At 42.9% G+C, this 23,327-nt stretch overlaps 1 protein-coding gene across 2 annotated transcripts in view; it reads left to right on the top strand.

Moving 5' to 3' along the window:
• Positions 1-23,327, top strand: part of REPS2 (RALBP1 associated Eps domain containing 2) — a 221,587-nt gene that overhangs the window by 53,996 nt on the left and 144,264 nt on the right. The window contains exons 2-4 of one of the 2 annotated variants that reach the window (XM_066249297.1): positions 12,993-13,116; positions 19,529-19,677; positions 22,520-22,643. In XM_066249297.1, the coding sequence (XP_066105394.1) occupies positions 12,993-13,116; positions 19,529-19,677; positions 22,520-22,643 (397 nt within the window). Of the gene's footprint in view, positions 1-12,992; positions 13,117-19,528; positions 19,678-22,516; positions 22,644-23,327 lie in introns of both variants that reach the window. The other variant, XM_066249296.1, reaches the window with a different exon arrangement.

Genomic DNA, 23,327 nt, shown 5'->3' with positions numbered 1-23,327 from the left:
GTGCCACCTACGCAAACTGAAGGGGTGGCGGCTTAGTGAGCAGAAGGGATCGCCTGTTTGCACAGTGAACTTGGCTCACGTGACACTTATAAATATATATTGTTGGGAAGCGTGGTCTTTCCGTCCAGGTGGTTCTCATTTTCCAGAATTTCTCTGATAACCCTTCTGAACCCTGAAGTGCCTATCTGCAAAGTCATTCATGGAGGATCAGTTTAAATATTAGAAATAATACGTAAAAGAGAAAAACATAATGCCCGGAGAGTGTAACATAGGTGTTTGAGAAATGTTGGTCCTTTTCCTCAGACTTCCTAGATACACACAGTCCAACCAGATAGTCGTATCTCAGGCTGGCGTGACAAACTACCAAGCCAGGATGTAAATACAGAGTGTATTTATCAAAGTTCTGGAGTCTGGACGTCCAGGATCAGGTGCCACCACAGTCAGCTTCTGGGTTGCAAACTGCCAGCTTCTCGCTGTGTCTCCACAGGGCGGAGGGCAGAGAAGGAAAGGAAGCTCTCCTTTGACTTTATAAGGGTATGAATCCCATTCCTGAGGGTTCCACCCTTATGACTTTGTCTGATCCTAATCACTTCCAAAAGGCCCTATCTCCTAGTACCATCACATTTTGGTGGGTAGATTGGGTTTCAACCTCTGAATCGGGGGAGGGACACAAACACTCAAGTCATAACAGATTATACACTTTTTGAGGGCAGGGGCTGTTCTTTGTCAAATATCTCTCAGGTTGTCACATCTGTAGGCATGGCTTGTGTGAGTGGACTGGATTTTGAATACAGTGTCTTGGGAGAAGTCAGACCTAGGTCTCTGCTCAGCCCCTGTGGAGAGGGCTCCGCTGTGGGCTGGGTGCATTGTATCAGATCAGCCGATGCAGGCTGCCCAGGCCAGTGGAACAGTGCCTACAGGCGATTTAAGGTAGGAGACAGGAGAACTAACCACCTGGCTCCCAGGAATGGCCCTCCTGGCCAATACAGCTCAGTGGCAGAAGCAAGTTCGGAGGCTTAGGTGTAAGGGAAGTGTCAGTGGGTACCTGGAGGTGAGGTGCAGGACAGGGACAGACAGGTGAGAGCAAGGCCGGGTCTCAAATGATGGGTGTTTGTTAGTGTGGTTAGGCTTGCTCGCTGGTTTCCTGGTTGCAAGCACTTTGCATGATCAGTGCATAAGCATGTGGCAGAAAGCCACGGGTGTATAGTTTACATAGGCTGTGAGTACTTTCCCTCAGCGTGGATTACTTGTCTGCCACTGCGAGGGGCTATTTGCCTGTTTTGCTCGCCCGCTGTCATAAGAAGCGGTTTCCCCCCACCTGTTTGCTCGCCAGCCATCGCAACAATCCAATAAACAGGGGTGCCCCAACTTCTTTGGGCTCCACAGTTGTTCTGTGGTCTGCCTGAACCCAGTCTGAACCTGCTTCGCCTTGACCACCGGCATTACAGTTAGAGACGGAAGAGGATGGACATTTGTAGCTGGGGCAAAGAAGGGGGTTTGATCATGGAAAGAGGCCAGTCTGTTCAGTATAACATGGCCATCAGGTCACAGCAGCACCAGTAGCAGGATGCACTTAGGGCCGACTTTTGGCTGGTTGAGCTGAAGCCCCTTAATCCGCCTGCGTTTGTCACGATGATGCGGGGGACTGAGTGTGCGGGTTGTGACGAGGTCCTGCTGTGGGAGAGCAGTCACGAACAGGCTGGGGCCTGCTCTAGCTTTAAGGTCCTGCAGTAGCCCTTTGAGGGGTTCAGTGTCCTCAGGGGGAAGCTTCCAGAGTGTCAGGTAGGCAGAAGGATCGCCCGTTGTCTGAGCAATTGGATAGGGTCTTCACTCGGAATTCGACCCAGAAACCCAGTTAATGAATGCAGATTGTGCATCCCATCAAAACTTGATTTTTTCTGTGAGTTTAATTATGCTGGAGGGTTCTAGGCTGTCTGGGTTTAGGCTGGAGAGGGAGAACACCAGTGTGATCTGAGACCGGACTTCCATTGGCTCCCTCTGAAAGCATTTCGAGGACCTGTGTGGAATACACAGCGCTCTACTTGCATGAGATGTCCTGGCTCGCTCTGTTCCTCTCACTAAAGCACTGGTTCCTTTTAGACAGAAATGTGTAAATGAGTGTGTGCGCGCACCCATGTGTGTGTCTAAAATAAAAGATATAAAATATAGAATGGACTGAAATCAACAAACTTATAAGAATACCAAATAACCCCAACCTGTAGTCTTATTTTTGAAAAGCACTAAAAATGTCAACAAATTGTCTGAAGAGTGAATCCTTTGGCTGCTGAAATAAGTCTGAGTTGCCAGGACCAGTCAGAAATTTATATAATAACCCTGGCACTGCCTTTGTGTTCATTTGACATTCACTCCCTCCAGCTGTACAGAACTCTGACACGCGGAGCCTAGAAACCTGGGCCAGAGCCCTAAAATGAATTTTTCTCGTAATCTGAGCTACAGATGCACTTTCATTCAGTTCTGGTGTTAAAGCTGGTTTGTATGTTTCCTTCATCTCATCAATTCATGGCATGTGAGTCAGTGTGTCACCCACAGCCGGCCCTCAGTAGGTGTTCTTACTGTTGATTCCACTGTTCTTTCCCCTAAACTGTTCTACATCACAGTGACTGCTTTCTCCTGGTGGGGAGGAGGCTTCCTTTGTCCGCAGTGGTTCACTCCCATGTGCTCTTCCTCCTTCCTCGGCCCTGAGTGGTTCGATCCCTCTTTCTTCCCAGGCAGGTGCCAGCCCTGATGAGCTCCTGACCCGCAGGTGTGTGCTGTGTGTCTGCAGCAGGCTGGGCAGCTTGAGACACTGTGACGCTGGCTTGCTAAAGAAGGCCTGTTTTACAAAAACCATGAGAAGTCATTGTCATCAAGTGCCATCACTGCCCCATAACCTTGCCTCATTCCAGAAGACAGTCTAGGAGTATGAGGAGAATTGTAGAATCACTCGGACAGACCTATATATGCTGGGCCACTGTGCAAAAAAGCAGAGCGGCTCACCCGAGTGCGGAATTGCTTTGGATTCTTGGGATTTGAGAACCATATTAATTTCGTATTCAACTCCTTAACGTATTTCTCCATTTTAATACAAAAATGTTACCCTTCCCACACACACACACGTACAAACACTGAATAAATTGAAAGTCCAGGGCAGATGTGTTCTATTTGTCTTTGGCTTTGCTTGGAACCAGGTAATTATGAAATGACTTACCTAATTTACCTGAGGTTCTTGCTAGTCTGGGATCAGGTATTGTCACTGATCCTTCAAAGCTTAAAAAATCATTTTGAATAGGTTGATATATCGACATAAGTCACAATTCAAAGGTATAAAACGTGCAGTGAAAAGTTAAAACTCAGTAGGCACAGCCTGACTGGCGGTGACACAGTGGATAGAGCGTGGGGCCTGGGATGCTGAGGACCCACGGTCAGAACCCTTAGGTCGCCCGCTGGCTTGAGCGCAGGCTCACCTGAATTAAGCGCAGGCTCATCAGCTTGAGCATAGGGTCAACAGCTTCAGCGTGGGATCATGGATTTTGCCAAATAGTCTGTGGATATTACACTGATATGTGCTTCCATTAGCAATGTGCAAGTTCCTGATCCCCCCGCCCCCGAGTCTTTTCCCTATTCAGATTCTGTCTGAGCCGGAGTGGCAAGCTGGTGCTATTGGGGTGAGTTTGGGCCTTGAGCCAAGAATGATGACAAACCAGATCTAGGCCATACCCTCTGCCAGTATGGCCTGTATTTAGTATCTGGGCTGGATTGGGCCTGTCATTTATTATAGGCGCTCTGTCCCTAAATTCAATGGCACCTCGGGGGATCTGAAAGGTAATGTAGCTTCCAAAATTGATTTGCACCTTCGAAGTAAATTACATGTTGGAGATCTTGGATCATTATGTGTTCACAATGGCAGAAGGGTGTTTTCAAACAATGGTTATGAAGATTTGTAACGCCCCTCTCTTTTAAAAATAAAAAAGAAATAAGTGAAATAAACCAAAGAGAAGTGCTGCATGGTATCTCTCATATGTAGAATCAAAAAAAAAAACAAAAAAAACTCATAGAAACAGAATAGAATGGTGGTTACAGGGAGAGAATGGAAAAGTGTACCAACTTTCAGTTGTAGAATAAGCTGCAGGAACCTAATATATTGCATGGTGACTATAGTTATAATACTGTATTGTATAATAGAAATTTACTAAGAGAGTGGAACTTAAGTGTTCTCATCAAAATAACAACTCTACCAACAGGTAAATAGATGATGACTGTGTTAATTAACTGAATGGTGGGAATCCTTTCACTATACATACATAGAACAAATTGTTATTTTGTGCACTTGAAATATATGACAATTTTATTTGTTAATTATACCTTAAAGCTGAAAAGAGCAAAACCATTTTTAGCATGTGAATTATTGTATAGATTTTGTTCATATCTGAAATACGGCATTCAGTTGCTCCATTTGGTTGCTGTGGAAGTTTATAGTATTGTAGGAACCCCTGTTCAAAAGATTCTGAAAATTTTAAACATATGTATAAATGGGTTGAAAATGGGGAGGGCAAATACACATGTGTTCTTTTCTTCTAATGGGATTATTTATTCTTTTAGTTGGCATTTACCTAATGTAGCTGATTATTTAAAAAACTATACCCTTTCTGCATGGCTTTGAGGGTATCTGCAAGGGTATAAAATATAGCTCAGAGAGGCAATGTGTTTCTTATTCAGTGGTTGGTAGCCCTTTCTGCATGGCTTCTGAGGGTATCTGCAAGGGTATAAAATATAGCTCAGAGAGGCAATGTGTTTCTTATTCAGTGGTTGGTAGCCCTTTCTGCATGGCTTCTGAGGGTATCTGCAAGGGTATAAAATATAGCTCAGAGAGGCAATGTGTTTCTTATTCAGTGGTTGGTAGCCCTTTCTGCATGGCTTCTGAGGGTATCTGCAAGGGTATAAAATATAGCTCAGAGAGGCAATGTGTTTCTTATTCAGTGGTTGGTAGCCCTTTCTGCATGGCTTCTGAGGGTATCTGCAAGGGTATAAAATATAGCTCAGAGAGGCAATGTGTTTCTTATTCAGTGGTTGGTAGCCCTTTCTGCATGGCTTCTGAGGGTATCTGCAAGGGTGTAAAATATAGCTCAGAGAGGCAATGTGTTTCTTATTCAGTGGTTGGTAGCCCTTTCTGCATGGCTTCTGAGGGTATCTGCAAGGGTGTAAAATATAGCTCAGAGAGGCAATGTGTTTCTTATTCAGTGGTTGGTAGCCCTTTCTGCATGGCTTCTGAGGGTATCTGCAAGGGTATAAAATATAGCTCAGAGAGGCAATGTGTTTCTTATTCAGTGGTTGGTAGCCCTTTCTGCATGGCTTCTGAGGGTATCTGCAAGGGTATAAAATATAGCTCAGAGAGGCAATGTGTTTGTTATTCAGTGGTTGGTAGCCCTTTCTGCATGGCTTCTGAGGGTATCTGCAAGGGTATAAAATATAGCTCAGAGAGGCAATGTGTTTCTTATTCAGTGGTTGGTAGCCCTTTCTGCATGGCTTCTGAGGGTATCTGCAAGGGTATAAAATATAGCTCAGAGAGGCAATGTGTTTCTTATTCAGTGGTTGGTAGCCCTTTCTGCATGGCTTCTGAGGGTATCTGCAAGGGTATAAAATATAGCTCAGAGAGGCAATGTGTTTGTTATTCAGTGGTTGGTAGCCCTTTCTGCATGGCTTCTGAGGGTATCTGCAAGGGTATAAAATATAGCTCAGAGAGGCAATGTGTTTCTTATTCAGTGGTTGGTAGCCCTTTCTGCATGGCTTCTGAGGGTATCTGCAAGGGTATAAAATATAGCTCAGAGAGGCAATGTGTTTGTTATTCAGTGGTTGGTAGCCCTTTCTGCATGGCTTCTGAGGGTATCTGCAAGGGTATAAAATATAGCTCAGAGAGGCAATGTGTTTCTTATTCAGTGGTTGGTAGCCCTTTCTGCATGGCTTCTGAGGGTATCTGCAAGGGTATAAAATACAGCTCAGAGAGGCAATGTGTTTGTTATTCAGTGGTTGGTAGCCCTTTCTGCATGGCTTCTGAGGGTATCTGCAAGGGTATAAAATATAGCTCAGAGAGGCAATGTGTTTCTTATTCAGTGGTTGGTAGCCCTTTCTGCATGGCTTCTGAGGGTATCTGCAAGGATAGAAAATACAGCTCAGAGAGGCAATGTGTTTGTTATTCAGTGGTTGGTAGCCCTTTCTGGAAAGAGCCCAGTGGTAAAGATTGGAGGCTCTGTAGGCCAAGAGGCAAAACGGAGGATATTATATAAATACATGGATAGTAAAAGAAAAAAATTCCACAAAATTTTTATAGACGAAATTCAAAATATAATAATTCAGTACAGTTTTCTTTGGTAATACCGATCTGCTAGTAGGAAGCACAGGCTTCTTGGTTTTGACGTATCATTTTACTTAATGATATTCAAAGTTATTGTTTCATTTCATCAAGTTGATTTCAAAAGTTCATCTGTAAAAACCATTCTCAGCTCATGGGCCATACAGACCCAGGTAGTGGGCCCGATTGGTCCCATGAACAGTAAGTTTTCCAGCCCCTGATGGAAGGCAGAGGTCATGATCTTTGGACTCGGATACATGTAGGTTTGGGTACTGGCTCTGAACATGTAATCTTGAACACACTAATTTATTGCATTTATTAGTGCATAAACTGGAGGTAACGACATCTTTGTCATAGAATAAATATCATCTTCATCTTTGTTGTGATTTTGCCTTAGTATTCCAGTTTTGTATATGCTGATGTAATTTAGCTAGACTGGCTTAGAATTTGTATTTAATGGATTCAGACGCCAGTTTTTTTTTAGGGGACAGAATATTCACATGCTCTTAAAGTACTATATGAAAACATTTTTTTTTTTTTGCAATGGAAAGATCTGGCAGTCACCACTTGAACCAAATTGGACCAATCTCTGCAATCAGTGGTGGGATGTTCTGACCCAAGTGCCCCTCAGTGATACGCACTTCTTACTCTATCATAGTATCCCCTCTGTGGTGTTCTTGCCAGAAACCACAAGGAATGTCATCAGAAGGAAACAGACAAATCCCAAATGTGGAATGTTCTGCAGGACAGTTGGCCTGAAACTCTTGAAAGGATTCAGTGTCATGAAGAACCAAGGGGAATTGGTTTAGATTAGGGGAAGACTAAGGAGACGTAACAGAAAATGTAATACATGAACATTGTTTTGGATCAGAAAAAGAAAATCCAGTTCTCTAGGCCATTTTTAGCATAACTGAGGAAATGAGTGGATCGTGTATTGTATAATAATATTTTTTTTATTAAGTGAGAGGCGGGGAGACAGAGACAGACTCCCGCATGCACCCTGGCCAGGATCCACCTGGAAAGCCCTCTACGGTGTGATGCTTTGCCTGTCAGAGCTGCTGCTCCATTGCTAGGCAACCGAGCTATGTTAGCACCTGAGGTGAGGCCATGGAGCCATCCTCAGCACCTGGGGCCAACTTTGATTAAACCATTTGGGCCATGGCTGTGGGAGGAAGAGAGAGAGAGAGAGAGAGAGAGAGAGAGAGAGAGAGAGAGAGAGATATGAGGGGAGGGGTGGAGAAACAGGTGGTCCCTTCTCCTGTGTGCCCTGACCAGAAATTGAACCTGGAACTTCCATATGCTGGGCTGACGCTCTACCACTGAGCCAACTGGCCAGGGCCTGTATGGTGATATTAATGTTGATTTGCTGAGGTGTGGTGATGGTGGTGTAGGAGAATATTCATGTTCTTGGGACATAAATAAAGTATTTAGGATAGGGGAGGGGAGGGAAGAGGTGGGAGGAGAGAGAGAGAAGCAGTAAGTTTTGTTTAGTGCTGCTCATTTCCCAGCATAGCACTGAGCACAGTACTTTCAGTGGGAGGTGCCCAAACATTTTAACTTAATAGTTTCAGTTATTTGTAGGCTTCTCTGTCTGAAATCATGCCTAAACACTGACTGTCCTCTCTTTAACAGTGTGGTGGTTTGGTTTAGGCATATACTATATGGTACCTGATACTGGGTAATTGTATATGGGTGGCTCATATATTCTTGGGTATCTCACCCGGGTCCCTCTGTATTTGAAAGTCTCTCTTAATTTTTAGAACATATAAGTTAATAAAAGGAAAATCCAGGATAGTTGATATGACTCTTATATTTCCTGAGAGGCTGAGGTAGAACTTGTAAGCATGTAATTCAAGTTCTCCTTTGTATTTCTGTTGTTAAGGATGTCTGCGTGGGGGCTGAAATCCCCTGGGGGGTATGCTGAGTAGGAGGCTTGGAGGAAGAAGCCTGCTTTGTATCGCAGGAGTGCTAAGTGGCTAGAGCACCAATGAGGTGTTCTGGGCAGCAAGGCAGAGGGCCAGAACAAAGCAGGGCGGAGCCTTTCCCCATGTTCTGACCCTAACCACTTCCTCCTAGCGGAGAAGGGAGGGAACAGAGAAGTTAATACTCTGTTATATTCTTGCAGAACTGTTCAAGCTGTATAGCATGAGATGGCTAAAGCCAATTTATCAGCCACTTGTAAAAATAATTACAGGATGAGAGAAAGAACAGTTTTACTACTACAGGCTGTGAAAACTACATTCAACAAACATTCATTGGACAAGTGAATATATAGCAGGCACCGTAAAGTATGAGTCCTGGAGGATATAAATGATAAAAATATACTCTTGCTTTGTGCTGGAAATTTGGCGGGTATGGGAAGGAGATGCAGTGTAGTGGCGACAATGACAAAAATACTGGTTTTGCTATATTAACAAGGCTAGTGATGTGATAGAGAAGTTGTGAAAAGGATTATGGGAATGCAGAAGATATGCCGTATGGAACTGAATAAGGTTTCAAAGATAAGATCAGTCTTGAGGGGATTTTTTTAAAAAAGTTTTATTTACTGATTTTAGAGAGAAGAGGGACAGAAAGGGGAGAGGAGCAGGAAGCATCAACTCATAGTAGCTGCTTCCCATATGTACCTTGACCAGGCAAGCCTCGGATTTTGAACCAGTGACCTTAGCATTCCAGGTCAACACTTTATCCACTGTGCCACCACAGGTCAGGCAAGGTGATTTTTAAAAAAGATTTTATTTATTGATTTTAGGGAGAAAGAGAAAAAAAGAGAGAGACAAAGGGTGGTGGGGAGGAAGGAATGGGAAGCATCAACTCCTAGCTGCTTCCTGTATGTTCCTTGACCAGGCAAGCCCAGGGTTTCAAACCAGTGACCTCTATTCATTGCACCACTACAGGTCAGGCTTGAGGTGATTTGAAGAATGTGCCTGGCCAATAAAGAAATTGGGAGACATCCAGCTTCCAGGCAGGGGACACACCAGGTGCTCAGAGGCCTGAATGGCTCTCATGTGTTGAGAGATGGCAGAATTCTTAGATGCAGGGTGGGGAGGAGACAGACTTGGGGTTGTTGGGAAGGTAGTTCGGGCCAGATGGGAGAGCCTCAAAATCTATGCTCAGGAGTCTGGGTTTTACAGGAAACAGAGCTGGGAGCCCTGGAAACCTGTTTGTGTTTGCGGTGGGGGGTGACCTGGTTGTTATACGGCAACATGGGGGAAATGTGGGGGATGGTGTGTGAAGTTGCACGAACCCAGGGGCAGCTATGGAGGCGGTTGATGCATGAACAGAGGATCTGAACTTGGTCAGCCGCACCAGAGAGAGAAAAGGAGAGGTGAGGTCTATTGGAGAATTCTTCCAGCCCCCCCCCCCCCGCCCACCAAGACTTTTTAAAATTTTAAATCTTTATAAGGAAGTCTTTAAAAATACTTGAAAGAGAGAAGCTTATTCAAACCTTTGAATGATTCTGAAATTTATTATATTTCAGCCAGGAAAGAAAGTATTATTTTAGGCCAACTGGAACGGGTATGGACTGATTACTCAGCACAGTCACTTAATCTTTTAGAATTAGGTAGGAGGGAAGCTATTTTAGTGGCCTTCAGTCTTCTTCCAGAACTTCGTCCAGGTTCCTCTCAAATGGTCAGTGAACTTTTCTGATTCATCTCCAGCAGCTCAACAGTTTAGTGTACATCTGTAAGCTGTAAGGAAGTTGATTTCATCCATTTATTTTTTTTTCATCTCTTGCCTTCCACCTGAGAAAACAAACACCAGTCCATAGGTTCTTGTTCTGTGTTAGAAATTTGTACAATGTGTAATCTAAGATGGATCCAGCTGAGTGTTATAGGGTTAGAATTTAGACTAAAGAAGAGGCATGCAATCTTTTCATTTTTTTTTCTTTGTTTTGAGAAAAGCTTGGCAACTTGGACTGTTTGAAGAAGCCTTTAAATGAAATTTCTCCTGCTAACCAAGTACCTGGGATAAAGCATTACCTTATTTTTTTTTAGATTGCGTCAAAACATTTCTACCTACAATTTAGAGCTTTTCTTTAGAGAATTTAGACTTAGAACATTTTGAACCTTGATAAACAAACAAACATAAAACCCTTACAAAACTAACCTACTTTGGGGATTGAGAAGTCTCCATCTTACAAGGCTCCACATGTAAGTTCCAAATCTTCCTGTGGCTCTAATATTTCAGAAAGATCTTGGCGTGTCTCCTGGAGGATTGGTGTACAAAGTGACCTATGGGCTCACTTCACTTACGTTCTTATATGTCACAGTTCCACTTATTCTAGGCTGGCTACAAAGCAATGATTCTAGTAGTACTGTATATAGGACCAAAGGACAGATTCCAAAGTAAATAAGGTGGTTTACTAAGGTCAGATTTAGGTATTATTCTTGAAGTCCCATAGTGAATGTTTTAGCAACAATTTCAGTTACCTTTGGTTAAGAAATTTTTTGGTTTTCTGATAGTTACAGTAAAGGAATAATTGAGAGTTAATGATACTAAATTAACACTGACTGAAGTATAGCTGTTAAGTTGTTCCCATACCAAGGATTACAATTTCTTAATTTTAGGAATTACTGTGCAAGACAACTATATATGTATTTTTTATTTTTTTCATTTATTCAATTCATTTTAGAGAGGAGAGGGGAGAGAGAGAGAAGGGAGGAAGAGCAGGAAGCATCAACTCCCATATGTGCCTTGACCAGGGAGGCCCAGGGTTTTGAAGTGGTGACCTCAGCATTTCCAGGTCGATGCTTTATCCACCGCGCCACCACAGGTCAGGCAAGACAACTATATAGATGTCGGAATTACATTGATGTACTTTAATTTATTCACAATAAGGGATTGTATTGTAAAATTCAGTTACTTTTTATTTGGGAGAGTTGGTTCATTCACTTGATTAAGAATTTTTTGACTGTATCCTGGGTGCCTATCCTTGTGCTCAGAGATGAATGGAAGTTACCCCTTGTCCTTGGAGAGAAGACATTTTAATGGGAGGCAGAGATAAACATATAATTGTACTGTGATGTGACATTAAAAACTTGAATATGGAGAGTTTCAAATATATGCAAAAGTACAGAGTAGGAGAATGAGTCCACATGAGCCCACCACCCAACTTCAACAATTGTCAACACTTGGAGCTTGTTTCACTTTTACACCTTACTCCCTTAATCTCTTTCATTTGGAAGTTAGTCTCAAACAGTGTATCATGTGAAGGACACTTTTGGACATTCTAATGGTTAGAGAATACACTGGGAAAATACACCATAGGTGGGGACTTGGGAAGGAGCAACAGAGAAGTCACATTGGAGTTTACATCTAGTGTGGAGGGGAGGTTCCAGTTCTAAGGGCGTGGAATGGAGCCCAACACCGATTGAATGTTGCTAAGCGTTGTATTACGTTCATTTAGTATACACTGTATTATTTTTTCCCCTCACAGTAGTCTTATGCGGGAGAGACTATTTCACCTTTACATATGAATAAATTAGGTTTCAGGCAGATTAAATTAACTTGCCCAAAGTCATAAAAAACTAATTAGTTTTTTCATTGCAAACCAACCTTGACTATAAGGCTATTTAGTTTCCCATCGTCGGCAACATGTGCACTGATAGGAGAGGTACAAGGGGAGGATGTGTTTGGACAGTGGAAGAAGCTGAATGCAGCTATGGAACTGTGTGTGTGCGCGCGCGTGCGCGCGCGCGCAGACTGAAACTAGAGGAGCTGCTTGGGGCCTGGTTGTGAAGGGACTTTAATGCTATGTATACTAAGGAGATAGGGTTTTGTCCTGAGGGTGGTGGAGGTCCAGGCTGAGATGTCTTTAGGCATGAAACAGTATTGCTAAATGAAAAAAGGGTGCAGTTAGTATGTGGTATTCTATTTCTGTAAAGTATTGAATAAACAGGGAAAACACAGGTGTGTGATATATATGTATGCATAGAATACTTCTAGAAGAATATATAGTGTTTCCCCCCGGGGCATAGAAAATGGGGGTGCTTCTTAGTTCTTCATATCTGTCTATTATTATTTGAACTTTTAGTATCTGTTACTTTTAAAAAGTCACTGAATGTTTAATATGTTACTTCAAAGCACCAATAGGGTATGTATTAGTTTAAGGTTTACAAATGAAATAATGCAATATCTTGAAAATACCTGTGTGGATGTTACTTCTTTTTTGTTTTTCTGAAGTGAGCCCTCAAGATGTAATTTTAATGCTCGGGAAAGCGTTCTGCCTGAGAGCTGGAATTGCTTTAGTTCCAACCAAGTAGGGTCATCCACAGGTAGTGGCAATGACTAATCCGTACTCCTTTCGCTCCGCTGACTTCTAGACTTTGTACATCAGCATCCGCCCCCTGAAAAAGTCACTCTCTTTTGTAAGAAGAGTAGCAGCCATCTTTGTCACCTTTATTTTTGTCGTTGAAAGCGGAGGAATAATCAATCCTGAAACATCATGAGTAGGTAGGATTTAATTATCCGAATTGAAAACCTCCCTGTAAACCGGAGGAACAAGAAACCAGTGTGTACACATAGATTCTCCAGGGACGCTTGGTTAGCTACGCTATGAAAGCCTTGAGGTTTCATAATATATCTTGTCTCATTTTCCTGTTGTGAAATGGGGTTTTTCAGCGTCGTTTTTCTTGCTTGTTTTCAGATCACAGAACTGTGCGGTGCCAAGCGGGCTGGTTATTTTGGTCTAACTCAGTTTTATGTTGCCTTGAAATTAATTGCTGCAGCACAGTCTGGCCTCCCTGTGCGGACAGAAAGTATTAAATGTGGTAAGTAGCTCCCGTTATACGTTTTATTATCCATGCCAGGGTTCTTATTTCTGAGCCATTTTTACTGGGCCTAAGGCCTATTGTATAAGCATTTGTGGAATTTCTCCTTGCTTTTTCCAACTCTCCTGGAAACTAAAATAAGAAAATTTAGCAGGTATCTTAGTTTCTGGGGTTTTTTTTTTTGTTTTGTTTTTTAATGTGGGGGAAAAAATTCAGAGTGACCTGAGATTAGTTCCTTGCCATTTAAATAGATTTTGTTCTTTAGCAGGAAGAGACTGGGACAGGAATTCTACAGCCTGTGGCAAAAGAATAACATTTAGTTTAATTTTCCACTTGAGGAATATATAATGTCATTTACTGCCCGTTAGGGACAAGAGTGTGAGTAACTGGGAGTGTCTGTGACTGCCCCTTCCCCTCTCTCTGTGTCTGCCAGTCAGACCAGCTCTGACCACCATTTAATCCCCCAATTCCTGAAGCACAGTTCTGATGATCAGTAAGTACTTTGGGGTATACCAACATTTTAACAGAACGAGATTGTTTTCTCAGTGTTTTGATTGGACATTTTCTTATCTTGCCATCCCTGCCTGCAACCCACTGTATACTTGAGCACTTTCCACAGCTTGAACAAAAAGCAGAGCCCCTGACTGTTGGCAACATTTATACTGTCTCAGCATTGGTTTTACAAATCTGTATGAAGAAGGTGAATATTTAAAGGATGTGCTGAGGTCCCCTGTTAATTCACTCTGATACAAATGGCTTTCATATGTCCACACAGCTATGCAGAAATTTTTTTCTTTTCCTCATACTGAGATAAAAGCTACTCAGCTGTTCACACATGTCCTGTGAAGTCCCTGGTAAACCGTGAAGTGGTTTCAGGATTTATGATTAGTCCATGGTAACCTTATAGACCAACTCCAGATAGCTGAGAAGATTCGTTGGGCTATGAGAAACAAAATCCTTTTTACCCTAACCATCAGGAGGCTGTGAGCATTCTGTTAATCTTTATCAAAGGCTTAGTGTATGACAGACACTGTCGTATTTAGCCTTTATAAGTCCTAAATTAGGTATTTGTGTCAGTTTTCATCACTTGGGATAAGCTATGATAAATAACAGAGACCACTGAAATCTCAGTGCCTTAACAAAACGAAGGATCCCTTCCTGCTTTGCAGTGGGTTGGGGTGACCCTCTAGAGCAGCTGCCCTCCATGTGGTGGCTTTGTAATCCTTCCTTCTTTATCTTGTGGCACCTCCAGCACAACACCTGTTCCCACCATTGCCACAACACAGAAATAGTTTCTTGCTCTGGCAGTTAAATGCATTGGCTTGGATGAGACTGGTGTTACTGCTGCTCACAGCACATTGGTTAGAACTTGTCACATGACTTGTTGAATGGCAGAGCAGGCTAGAGGGGATGCAGTTCTCTCATGTGCCTGCAAAGAGAGAAGTGGCTGTGGGTCAACACACTGGTGGTCTCTTCTGTGGGACTGTTATTATCCCTATCTTACAGGTGGGGAAATGGAAGTCTAGGGCATTTGAGTGACTCGTCTAAGGATGCAAGGCTGGTAGAGTTTGGAGCCAGAGCTCAGCTTCCAGTTCCATGTTCTTCATTGCTATGCAAAGGGTTTCTTTTTGCTTATTTTTTCTCTTTAGTAAGGTGCTGACTGTAATCTGTAATCATGGAATATTATCCAAATAGGAAAAAACAATCTGACACAAAACACCTCCCTTGGTATTATATAATTTGGTTCCTTGAGACTGGTTTCTTTTTCTTTTTCTATTTTTCTTCTTTTTTTATTTTAGTGAGAGGAGGGGAGGCAGAGACAGACTCCTGCATGCGCCCTGACCTGGATCCACCCAGCATGCCTGCTAGGGGGTGATGCTCTGCCCATCTGTGGCCCTTGATCCTTTGCAACCAGAGCCATTTTTTAGCACCTGAGGTGGAAGCCATGGAGCCATCTTCAGCACCTGGGGCCAACTCGCTCTGATCAAGCCATGGCTGCAGAGGGAGAGGAGAAGAGAGAGAGAGAAGTGAGAAGGGGAGGAGTAGAGAAGCAGATGGGCACTTCTCCTGTGTGCCCTGACTGGGAATCGAACCTGGGACATCCACATGCTGGGCCGATGCTCTACTGCTGAGCCAGCCAGCCAGGGCCTGAACCAGGTTTCTGAATGGAGCATTATTTCAGTGGCACGTTTGGTGTTTACTGCTAGAAGACATTGCAGTCACTGCTGTTAGTCACTTGCTGTAATTGAACTTCCATCACAGTGAATTTGGACTTGTGGTAGACACTGATAATTTCCCTTCAATTGTAAATGGTCATTAAGCCTTATTGTATCTTCGAACTTTATCTTCTGGAAAAGTTAGAATTGCTTTACTGTATATAAGAATAAACTTCTGACACTTTTGTTACTTACTTTAAGTTAGACTGAAGTCTTTTAACTGATTTGTGCCCAAATCTACAGTTCAGTTTCCCAGGGAGTAGGGGGAAGATGGTAGAAGGATTGTTTAAGTTATCACAGCCACTTACTCTGATACTCCAATAGTTTCACTTGTGTATAGGATTAACACATTTTTACAAATATAAGGCCTTCTCAGTTGTATTTATAAATCATGATATCTTTTATTTCTGAGGGTTTAAGTATACTCAGAGCTAATTCTGACTCTTCTTCAATTAAAGATTTATTAAATATAAGTTATTTGCTGTCAGCATATATTGAGTAAGAATGAATTTAAGATTGGGCCAAACGTTGAGCCGCCACTTAGAATTTTCTGATTTGTTGCTTGAAATCCATTAGCTTAATGTGTGATGACACAAACCTTGAAGGCCAAAGAAAAGGCTCTGTGAGAACCTAAAATGAAAGGCTGTTGTAGCCCCATCACACCCAGGGATTTGTGAGTCCACCCTTCTTTCATGAGTGACATGTGCCTGTGTGTATTAACCTTTTACCTCTAATCTTTTCCATTTTGGTAAATGCTACCACTATCTATAGTTGCCCAAACTGGGAACCTAGAAATCATTCTTGATTCCCCCTTTTCCCCTGCTCCCCAGTATAATCCATCAAAAGTCCTGACGGTATCAATCTAGTCTCCCTGCCTGCTCCTCCCATCTCTCTGTCCCTACTAGCCCAAGCCACCCCCAGCCACTCACTCTGATACTACGATAGTTTCATCATTGGTTTCTTAGCCTCCTCTATTCTCTACTCCATTTTATTCTCCCATACAGTGGTCTTCTCAAAATATCCATTAGATCATGTCTCCTCATCCTTAAATCCTCCAGTGGTTTGCTGTTGTACATAGTACCAAATTCATAGTATCTACACTGATCTGTAAACCCTGCATAATCTATTCTTTGCCTACTTCTCCACCCTCATCCTCATCTCAAACCGGTCCCTCGTGCTTACAGCCTGTCTGCCAGCCTCGCTGGCCTTCTAGAAATTTCTGAGCCATCTCTTTTCCTTCTACAGGAAACACCATGTTATCTGGAGGTCTTGCGTTCCTAGTGGTCTGTTCTTCCCCCTCCCCTTCTCATGGCGGGCTCCTTCTCATTCTTCAGGATTCAAAGACTATCCCCACCCTCTTATCTAAAGTAGGTCCTGTCAAATTAATTCATTAATGAAAGAACCAGCATATAGTAAAGCTGGTTCGAGAAAGTATGAGAGAGTCAGAAGTATTTCTAGTCATGGAAAGAAAGAATGATGTAATAAGATCACTAAATTATGTATAAAATTGATTAATGCCCTTTGGGCAATAAAACTGGAACTTGGTTATTACACTCTTTTCCAAGAGGATATTCATTTGCATTGTGATTAGACAAGAATTGCTTGTTAGCTAACAGTTTTCTACAAGTTAATCTCTACCCTTCCAGAATTGTAAAATGCCCAATCAAGAGTAAATAGTAAGTGAAAACAAATTACATATCCCTAGGCAGTTAGGTAATTATTGGATAGACCTGTTAGGTAATGCTTCTGTGTGACAGTCCCCTCCCCACTTTATTTTTTCTCAGTATCTGCTCCTTCATAGCACTTTTATCAGAGTTTGTAAGGACTCCTTTCCAAGTTTGACTAACATTTCATCTGTCTTCCTTACTAGTCTAGAGCTTACTAAGGGGAAGGCAGAAGGATGCAGTAACCCCTGTGCTGTGGGGACTTGTGGGCACTCAGGGCAGGTTTGTTGAATAAATGAATGAATGAATGAATGAATGAATGAAGAGATGGATGCTTATGCATGGTGAGTGAGTCTTAATCATCTGCCACTCTTTAAGCTCAAACAGTTGGGATTCTGATTCACCAGGAACTCCTGATGGACTTTTATAGAAGTCATCGTTATCAGGCCCTGCCTGGTTTCCAACCTCATCTGCACTTGAGAATCACCTAGAGTAGCAATTTTCAACTGGTATTCCACAAGAATTTTTAAAATATGTAATAATGTGACTATGTAGTCAGGGGCTCTCACCTCTTTTCCCTTAGATTGTCAAATAAAAAATGACAACAGCTAACACAACAGTACCATCCAATGTGAACGAATCAAAGCTATACCCATTTTTTTAGATCACCAAAAAAATATAATTTTTGGTGTGCCACAGAATTTTAGTAATTAGTTTATGTGTGCCAGGAGATCAAAAAGGTTGAAAGTTGCTGGCCTAGAGAGCTTTAGTGCAAAGTAAAAATAGAGGTACCAGGGGCCACCCCCAGAAATTCTAATTTATGTAGTCTGGGATATGGCCTGAACATCAGGATTTTTAAGTGCTACCCAGGTGCTTCTTATGTGCAGTGTTGAGAGTGACTTCTATTGAAAGCCAAGTGGAACATTTTTTAACAGCTTTGCTTCAACTAAGTACATATTTGGTTATACCAGCTCCTGAACTAGGGTGAGGCAGCAGGCGCCTAGGGTGCATAATTTAAGGGGACATTCACTCTCTGGAAAATGAGAGCTTTGCAAAGTGTCGACTCTGCATTTACATGGCCCTGAGAGTGAGTGCCTCCTTAAATATCGGCACTAGGCATCTTGAGCCTCATACTAGTCAGAGCTGGGTTAAACAGCCAGGATTATCTGTTAAACACCAGTAAAATACTGCTCATGGAGATTACAAATGCCGACCATTTACTTCTTTTTTCCCCTCATGTATTCAGTAGAGTCATCCTCTCGTGGGCAGATCAGGGTGCAAATTATTTATGTGATCTTGTTCTGTCTTTTCAGATCCTTTTTGCAGACTGAGCTGAAACAAAATACCTTTCTGAGAAGACACCATAGGAATAGCTTATATTTGATTTACTTCTCTCTTGCCTTTTTTCTTACGAAGCCCATTCCTGCCTTGAGTGCTGGAAAGGTGCCGAGGTCGGGAAACATTCAGACAGTAGAAATGGCAGCCGTCCTCTCTTTTAGGAGAGTCTTGGTTGCATTTTCCAGATCGGTTATTCCCTTTGTGTCTCTTGGGCCCTTGGCTGATTGATCACGCAGGGATTTGTCATATTGCCTACTTTTTTGAATCAAATGTGGACATAGCAACTAAAAATAAACATGATGTGGATCTTAGAGAACCAGGGGCATTCTTTGCCTGGGGAGCTAGGATGCTTGCTTGCTGTTGCTAAGATGGTTTCTGGCTTTAGCACCGCATCAATCATCATTGGAAGTGCAGCTGTGTTTTTGGCATAGCGAGCTGGTGGAAGAGCAAAGGCACACTGATGAGTATTATCCTCACCAGTGGATACAGATGCAAATCATTATGCGTAATTCACAATATTATCCCCATATTTGGAGTTCTTTGTGTTGTGTGATTTGCTGTGCTGAGAACTAGAAGTGTGCCAAAGCATCCTTTCTGTTTTCAGAGTAGTTTTGTCAGATCTGAAAGATAAGGAAATATACCAGGCCGTTGCATTTCAGCTCTTTGTAGCATTGTGAGTGTGGCTAATGGTTTTGACAGTCGGATGGGCTGAGCACTGAACTAATTGCTTTAACTTGATACCATTTTTTGTTATTCCGTTATAAAAAGGCAACTGGAAATTAAATGTGAAAAGCCTTTAAGGAATGACTTAAAGTGAGAAACGGTTCTACCCCAGGAATGAAGGACATGGATACGGGCACTGGCCGGGAGCCACCTCTTCTACGGATGAGCTGTGTGATCCTGGGGGTGTCACTTAGTTCCTTCATGTCTGTTTCCATATCTGTAAATGAACTCGGCGTGCTAAGATTTGATGGCATGTAAAAACGTTAAGCCAGAATGCTTTGGTAAAACTGTAGCATTTTTCTATCTTGACATTATTGTAGGAGTCCTCATTGTGTCCAAATAAAAACTTAATCTATATTTAGTGCTCTGGAATTTTTCCTCAAAAGTGATTCATCTTTTGGCCAATGAGTTCCCCTTTCTTCAGTTCTAAAATAAAGTCTCACTTGAGTTTCTCTGATTCTGGTCCTAAAGAGTTGCCGCTGCCTCGCTTTATGTTGTCCAAGACCGACGGAGAGACACGATTTGGGAACTCGGCTGAGCTGCATGGAACTAAGGTTCAAATTCCATATTTAATCTCAGAGAAAAATACCTTCAAAAGAATGGAGAATGAGGATAAACAGGTAAACAGTCCGATTACGCATGTCCGTTTGGTTCTGACCATGAAATCTGGCATAGCAGTGCCTCGTATCTGCTGTCAAGCTTCCAGCAAATCGCACCATCTGGGGTACAGTTACAGTCTTGGAAATGAGCCGATGAAGTTTGCTTGTAGCAATAAATAGAGGCCCATGCATAGGAATTAATATGAGCCACCCATGGGCCCTTTAGAGCCTACTTTAATGTGGAATTCTTTCCAAAGGAAGGCCACTGATTTAGCATACTTATTTGATTTCTAATCAGCATTTCCAAATGAGTCCTTTGAAATGTAACTTCTACGAGTTTTTAATAGGCCCTCTACTCCAAAAAAGTCTGGAGGAAAGGTTTCTCTGGTTAAATATGTTTGGAGTATACTGCTTTATATCCCATTCTTGGGGAGAGACTAAGTCCTCAGTCTTAGAGATTCATAGTGCACCACTAGTACATTAAAGTCCTTGAGAATTCTGCAATCAAGGGACCTTGAGATTTGTACTTACTAAACTTCTTTCACCAGGGAATCCTTTCTTGGGGACGATGTTTGTAATGCTGTCTTGGGAACTGCCGCCGTGCCAGTTAGCAAGTTAGGAAGAAGAATAGGGAGGATGGGCTTTGGCACTTAGACCACTAATTGTAATGTCAGGTGGTGGTTGGCAAGGACAAAAGTGTAACATTCCAGAAGAGTGAGCCTGTCAAGAAGAGGTAAATGATTTTACACATTAGTAAATCCCGAGGTCACCAAGGTACAGCCCATACTTTTAAAAAAGATATTGAATCATGCAGATAACTCAAATTATACTCAATGTAATATCTTCTATAAGGCAAGAAATCTGTTATATTTTAGAAAGATGAATCAAAGTGTTTTTAAAATGCAATGAAATTGCCCTGGCAGGTTGGCTCAGTGGTAGAGCATTGGCCTGGCGCGCAGGAGTCCTGGGTTCGATTCCCGGCCAGAACACACAGGAGAAGCACCCATCTGCTTCTCCACCCCTCCCCCTCTCCTTCCTCTCTGTCTCTCTCTTCCCCTCCCACAGCCAAGGCTTCATTGGAGCAAAGTTGGCCCCGGGCGCTGAGGATGGCTCTGTGGCCTCTGCCTCAGGCACTAGAATGGCTCTGGTTGCAACAGAGCGACGCCCCAGATGGGGCAGAGCATCGCCCCCTGGTGGGCATGCCAGGTGGATCCTGGTCGGGCGCATGCGGGAGTCTGTCTGACTGCCTCCCCGTTTCCAACTTCAGAAAAATAAAAAAAAAAATGCAATGAAATTAAAGAATTAAGTTGGAGAACTAATTTATATGGCTCACCCTGATAATGCTGTATATCTGAGGTCTTGCCATAGAAGTTTTATATTTATAGTTCTATATTTAAGTAAGGTATAGCATGCATGTCCTCTTAAATAACTGGCTTTCATAACTCTGATGCATTTTAAACTTCTCCTTCAGGAATACATATAAAGAGTATAGGAATCTTCAGGCAATACTCTTTGGCATGCTTTCCTCCCAGCATTTAGGGAAGAAAGGGGGTTCACTACCCCAGAATGGTTGATTCCCTGGGACTTTTCCAGGCCTATCCCCTTTCTGGCTGGGTTTATACAAGGCCCACCCGATCTGTGGGTGTGAGCTCACAGCTCAAAGCAAATATTTTTTTCTGTTTCTTGAAGAAGAACATTAATCAGTATCCCAGATTGTGTATTTTTTAAACTAATAGCAGCACTGTAGTGTCAAGGAAAAAGTGCCGTTTCCTTGATACCTGGGTACTTTGAAGTTACCACTCTGTTGGTAGCACTAAGAAAAATACAGGGGGGGGGGGCCCTGGCCTGTTGGCTCAGCGGTAGCGCGTCGACCTGGCATGTGGAAGTCCCGGGTTTGATTCCCGGTCAGGGCACACAGGAGAAGAAGCACCCATCTGCTTCTCCACCCTTCCCCCTCTCCTTCCTTTCTGTCTCTCTCTTCCCCTCCCACAGCCAGGGCTCCATTGGAGCAAAGTTGGCCCAGGCGCTGAGGATGGCTCCATGGCCTCCACCTCAGGCACTAGAATGGCTCCCCGGTTGCAATGGAGCAACGCCCCAGATGGGCAGAGCATCACCCCCTGGTGGGCATGCGGGTGGATCCTGGTTGGGTGCATGCGGGAGAATGACTGCCTCCCTGCTTCTAACTTCGGGAAAAAAATACAGAAGAGGAAACTCAGCAGCAGAGTCAAGTTGCTTATCTTGCCTTGGTTCCAACATCAGGTTCACGTTTGAATTGAGATTTGAATTGTAATGTGTTTAAAGCTCCATCTTATTTACAAGTGGGCTGGTTGCAGTGGTTCACCCATAATGAATTGTTTTGCAATCTCTCGATGTGAAAATAAAAGCTGGCATTTTGTTTGGCATAGTAAGCTCAAAGAATATTTAACATGAAGCATTTTAAATATTTGTTAATATCTGCATTTGCTGGAAGACTTGATGAGTGTAAATCTAGAAAACAGGCCTTGCTTATTGAGTAAAAATGGAATCTATCCACAAAGAGACCAAAATTGGAGATTATGAATGTTATTTCATGTGATCACTGCCTTGTTTTTAAAGGAAAATATTATCGGAATAACTGAAAGTATTCCAGGCTTGTTTTAATAATTTAGGTACCTGAGTCCTAGTGAGACTTGATTCTCTGGGAGACTTTTGAATCCCAGACGCTGATCTCTAACCCAGCTGAATTTCGGAGAAACCATGCCCTCCGTTTGTTAAATCAGCTGGCTCGCCAGCATCGAGTTGTGTTATACTTCATAGCTGCGGCTCAGTGTGCCAGGCTTCTCAAGTGCTCGTTTCTGAACTCGGCTCTGGTTCTTTGAAGCAGGAAACACAGTCGCCCACGATGTCACCCCTCGCCTCCCCTCCTTCTTCCCCGCCTCATTATCAGAGGGTGCCCTTGAGCCATGGCTACAGCAAACTGCAGAGCAGCACGGAGCAGATGCGCGCAGGTAAGAGGTGGGCTGTGGGCCAGCTGTCCCGGGCAGGGTCTTAGAGACTCCTTAATCTCCCAGGCAGCAGGGCCGCCAGCTGCTGAGTCTCCAGACTTAATTATCTCTGTCTTTGGAAACATGGCTCAATTTAATTTTATTTTCTCAGTCAAGGTTTAAAAAAATAAAATGAAAAATGTCCTAGTAATGCCTTGTCTCCCTTCCTACAAACCAGCTCATCTTTAGACTTGTAAACAACAATTTAGGTGATTTAATCCTTCCTATACAGATTTTATCACACAGGAAGGTGGCATATTACGGGTGGTATTGTTTTGGAATTGTTATTCTTTTCTGCAAATATACCCAGTGTATTTATGTAATAACTGCTTTTATGGAACTACTTAAAAATATGAAGACTGATCACATATATGGAAATATTTAGCGCTTGTGTTTGGGGATAAGGATTTTGCTGACAAGTGTGTAGAGAGCCTGTCGTGGGGTTGCCCGCTTGCTCACGTTCACACTGTGTGGGCCGTGCAGGCGGCAAAACACGTTAGTTGGTTCCAGGGATGCCTTGCAGAGCTGGCTGCCCGGGCTGCAGTGCTAGAAATCCATAAATTCGCTGCAGCATCTTGTCCTCCTGGGCTCAGGCTCCTACTTTAGGATATGACCAATTAAAGGTAACCTAGAATTGTATACCCCAGA

Source organism: Saccopteryx bilineata, chromosome X, assembly GCF_036850765.1.
Source record: "Saccopteryx bilineata isolate mSacBil1 chromosome X, mSacBil1_pri_phased_curated, whole genome shotgun sequence".
Classification (NCBI taxonomy): domain Eukaryota; kingdom Metazoa; phylum Chordata; class Mammalia; order Chiroptera; family Emballonuridae; genus Saccopteryx; species Saccopteryx bilineata.
The sequence above is the reverse complement of the archived record's forward strand: the minus strand, read 5'-3'. Positions and strand labels throughout refer to the sequence as shown.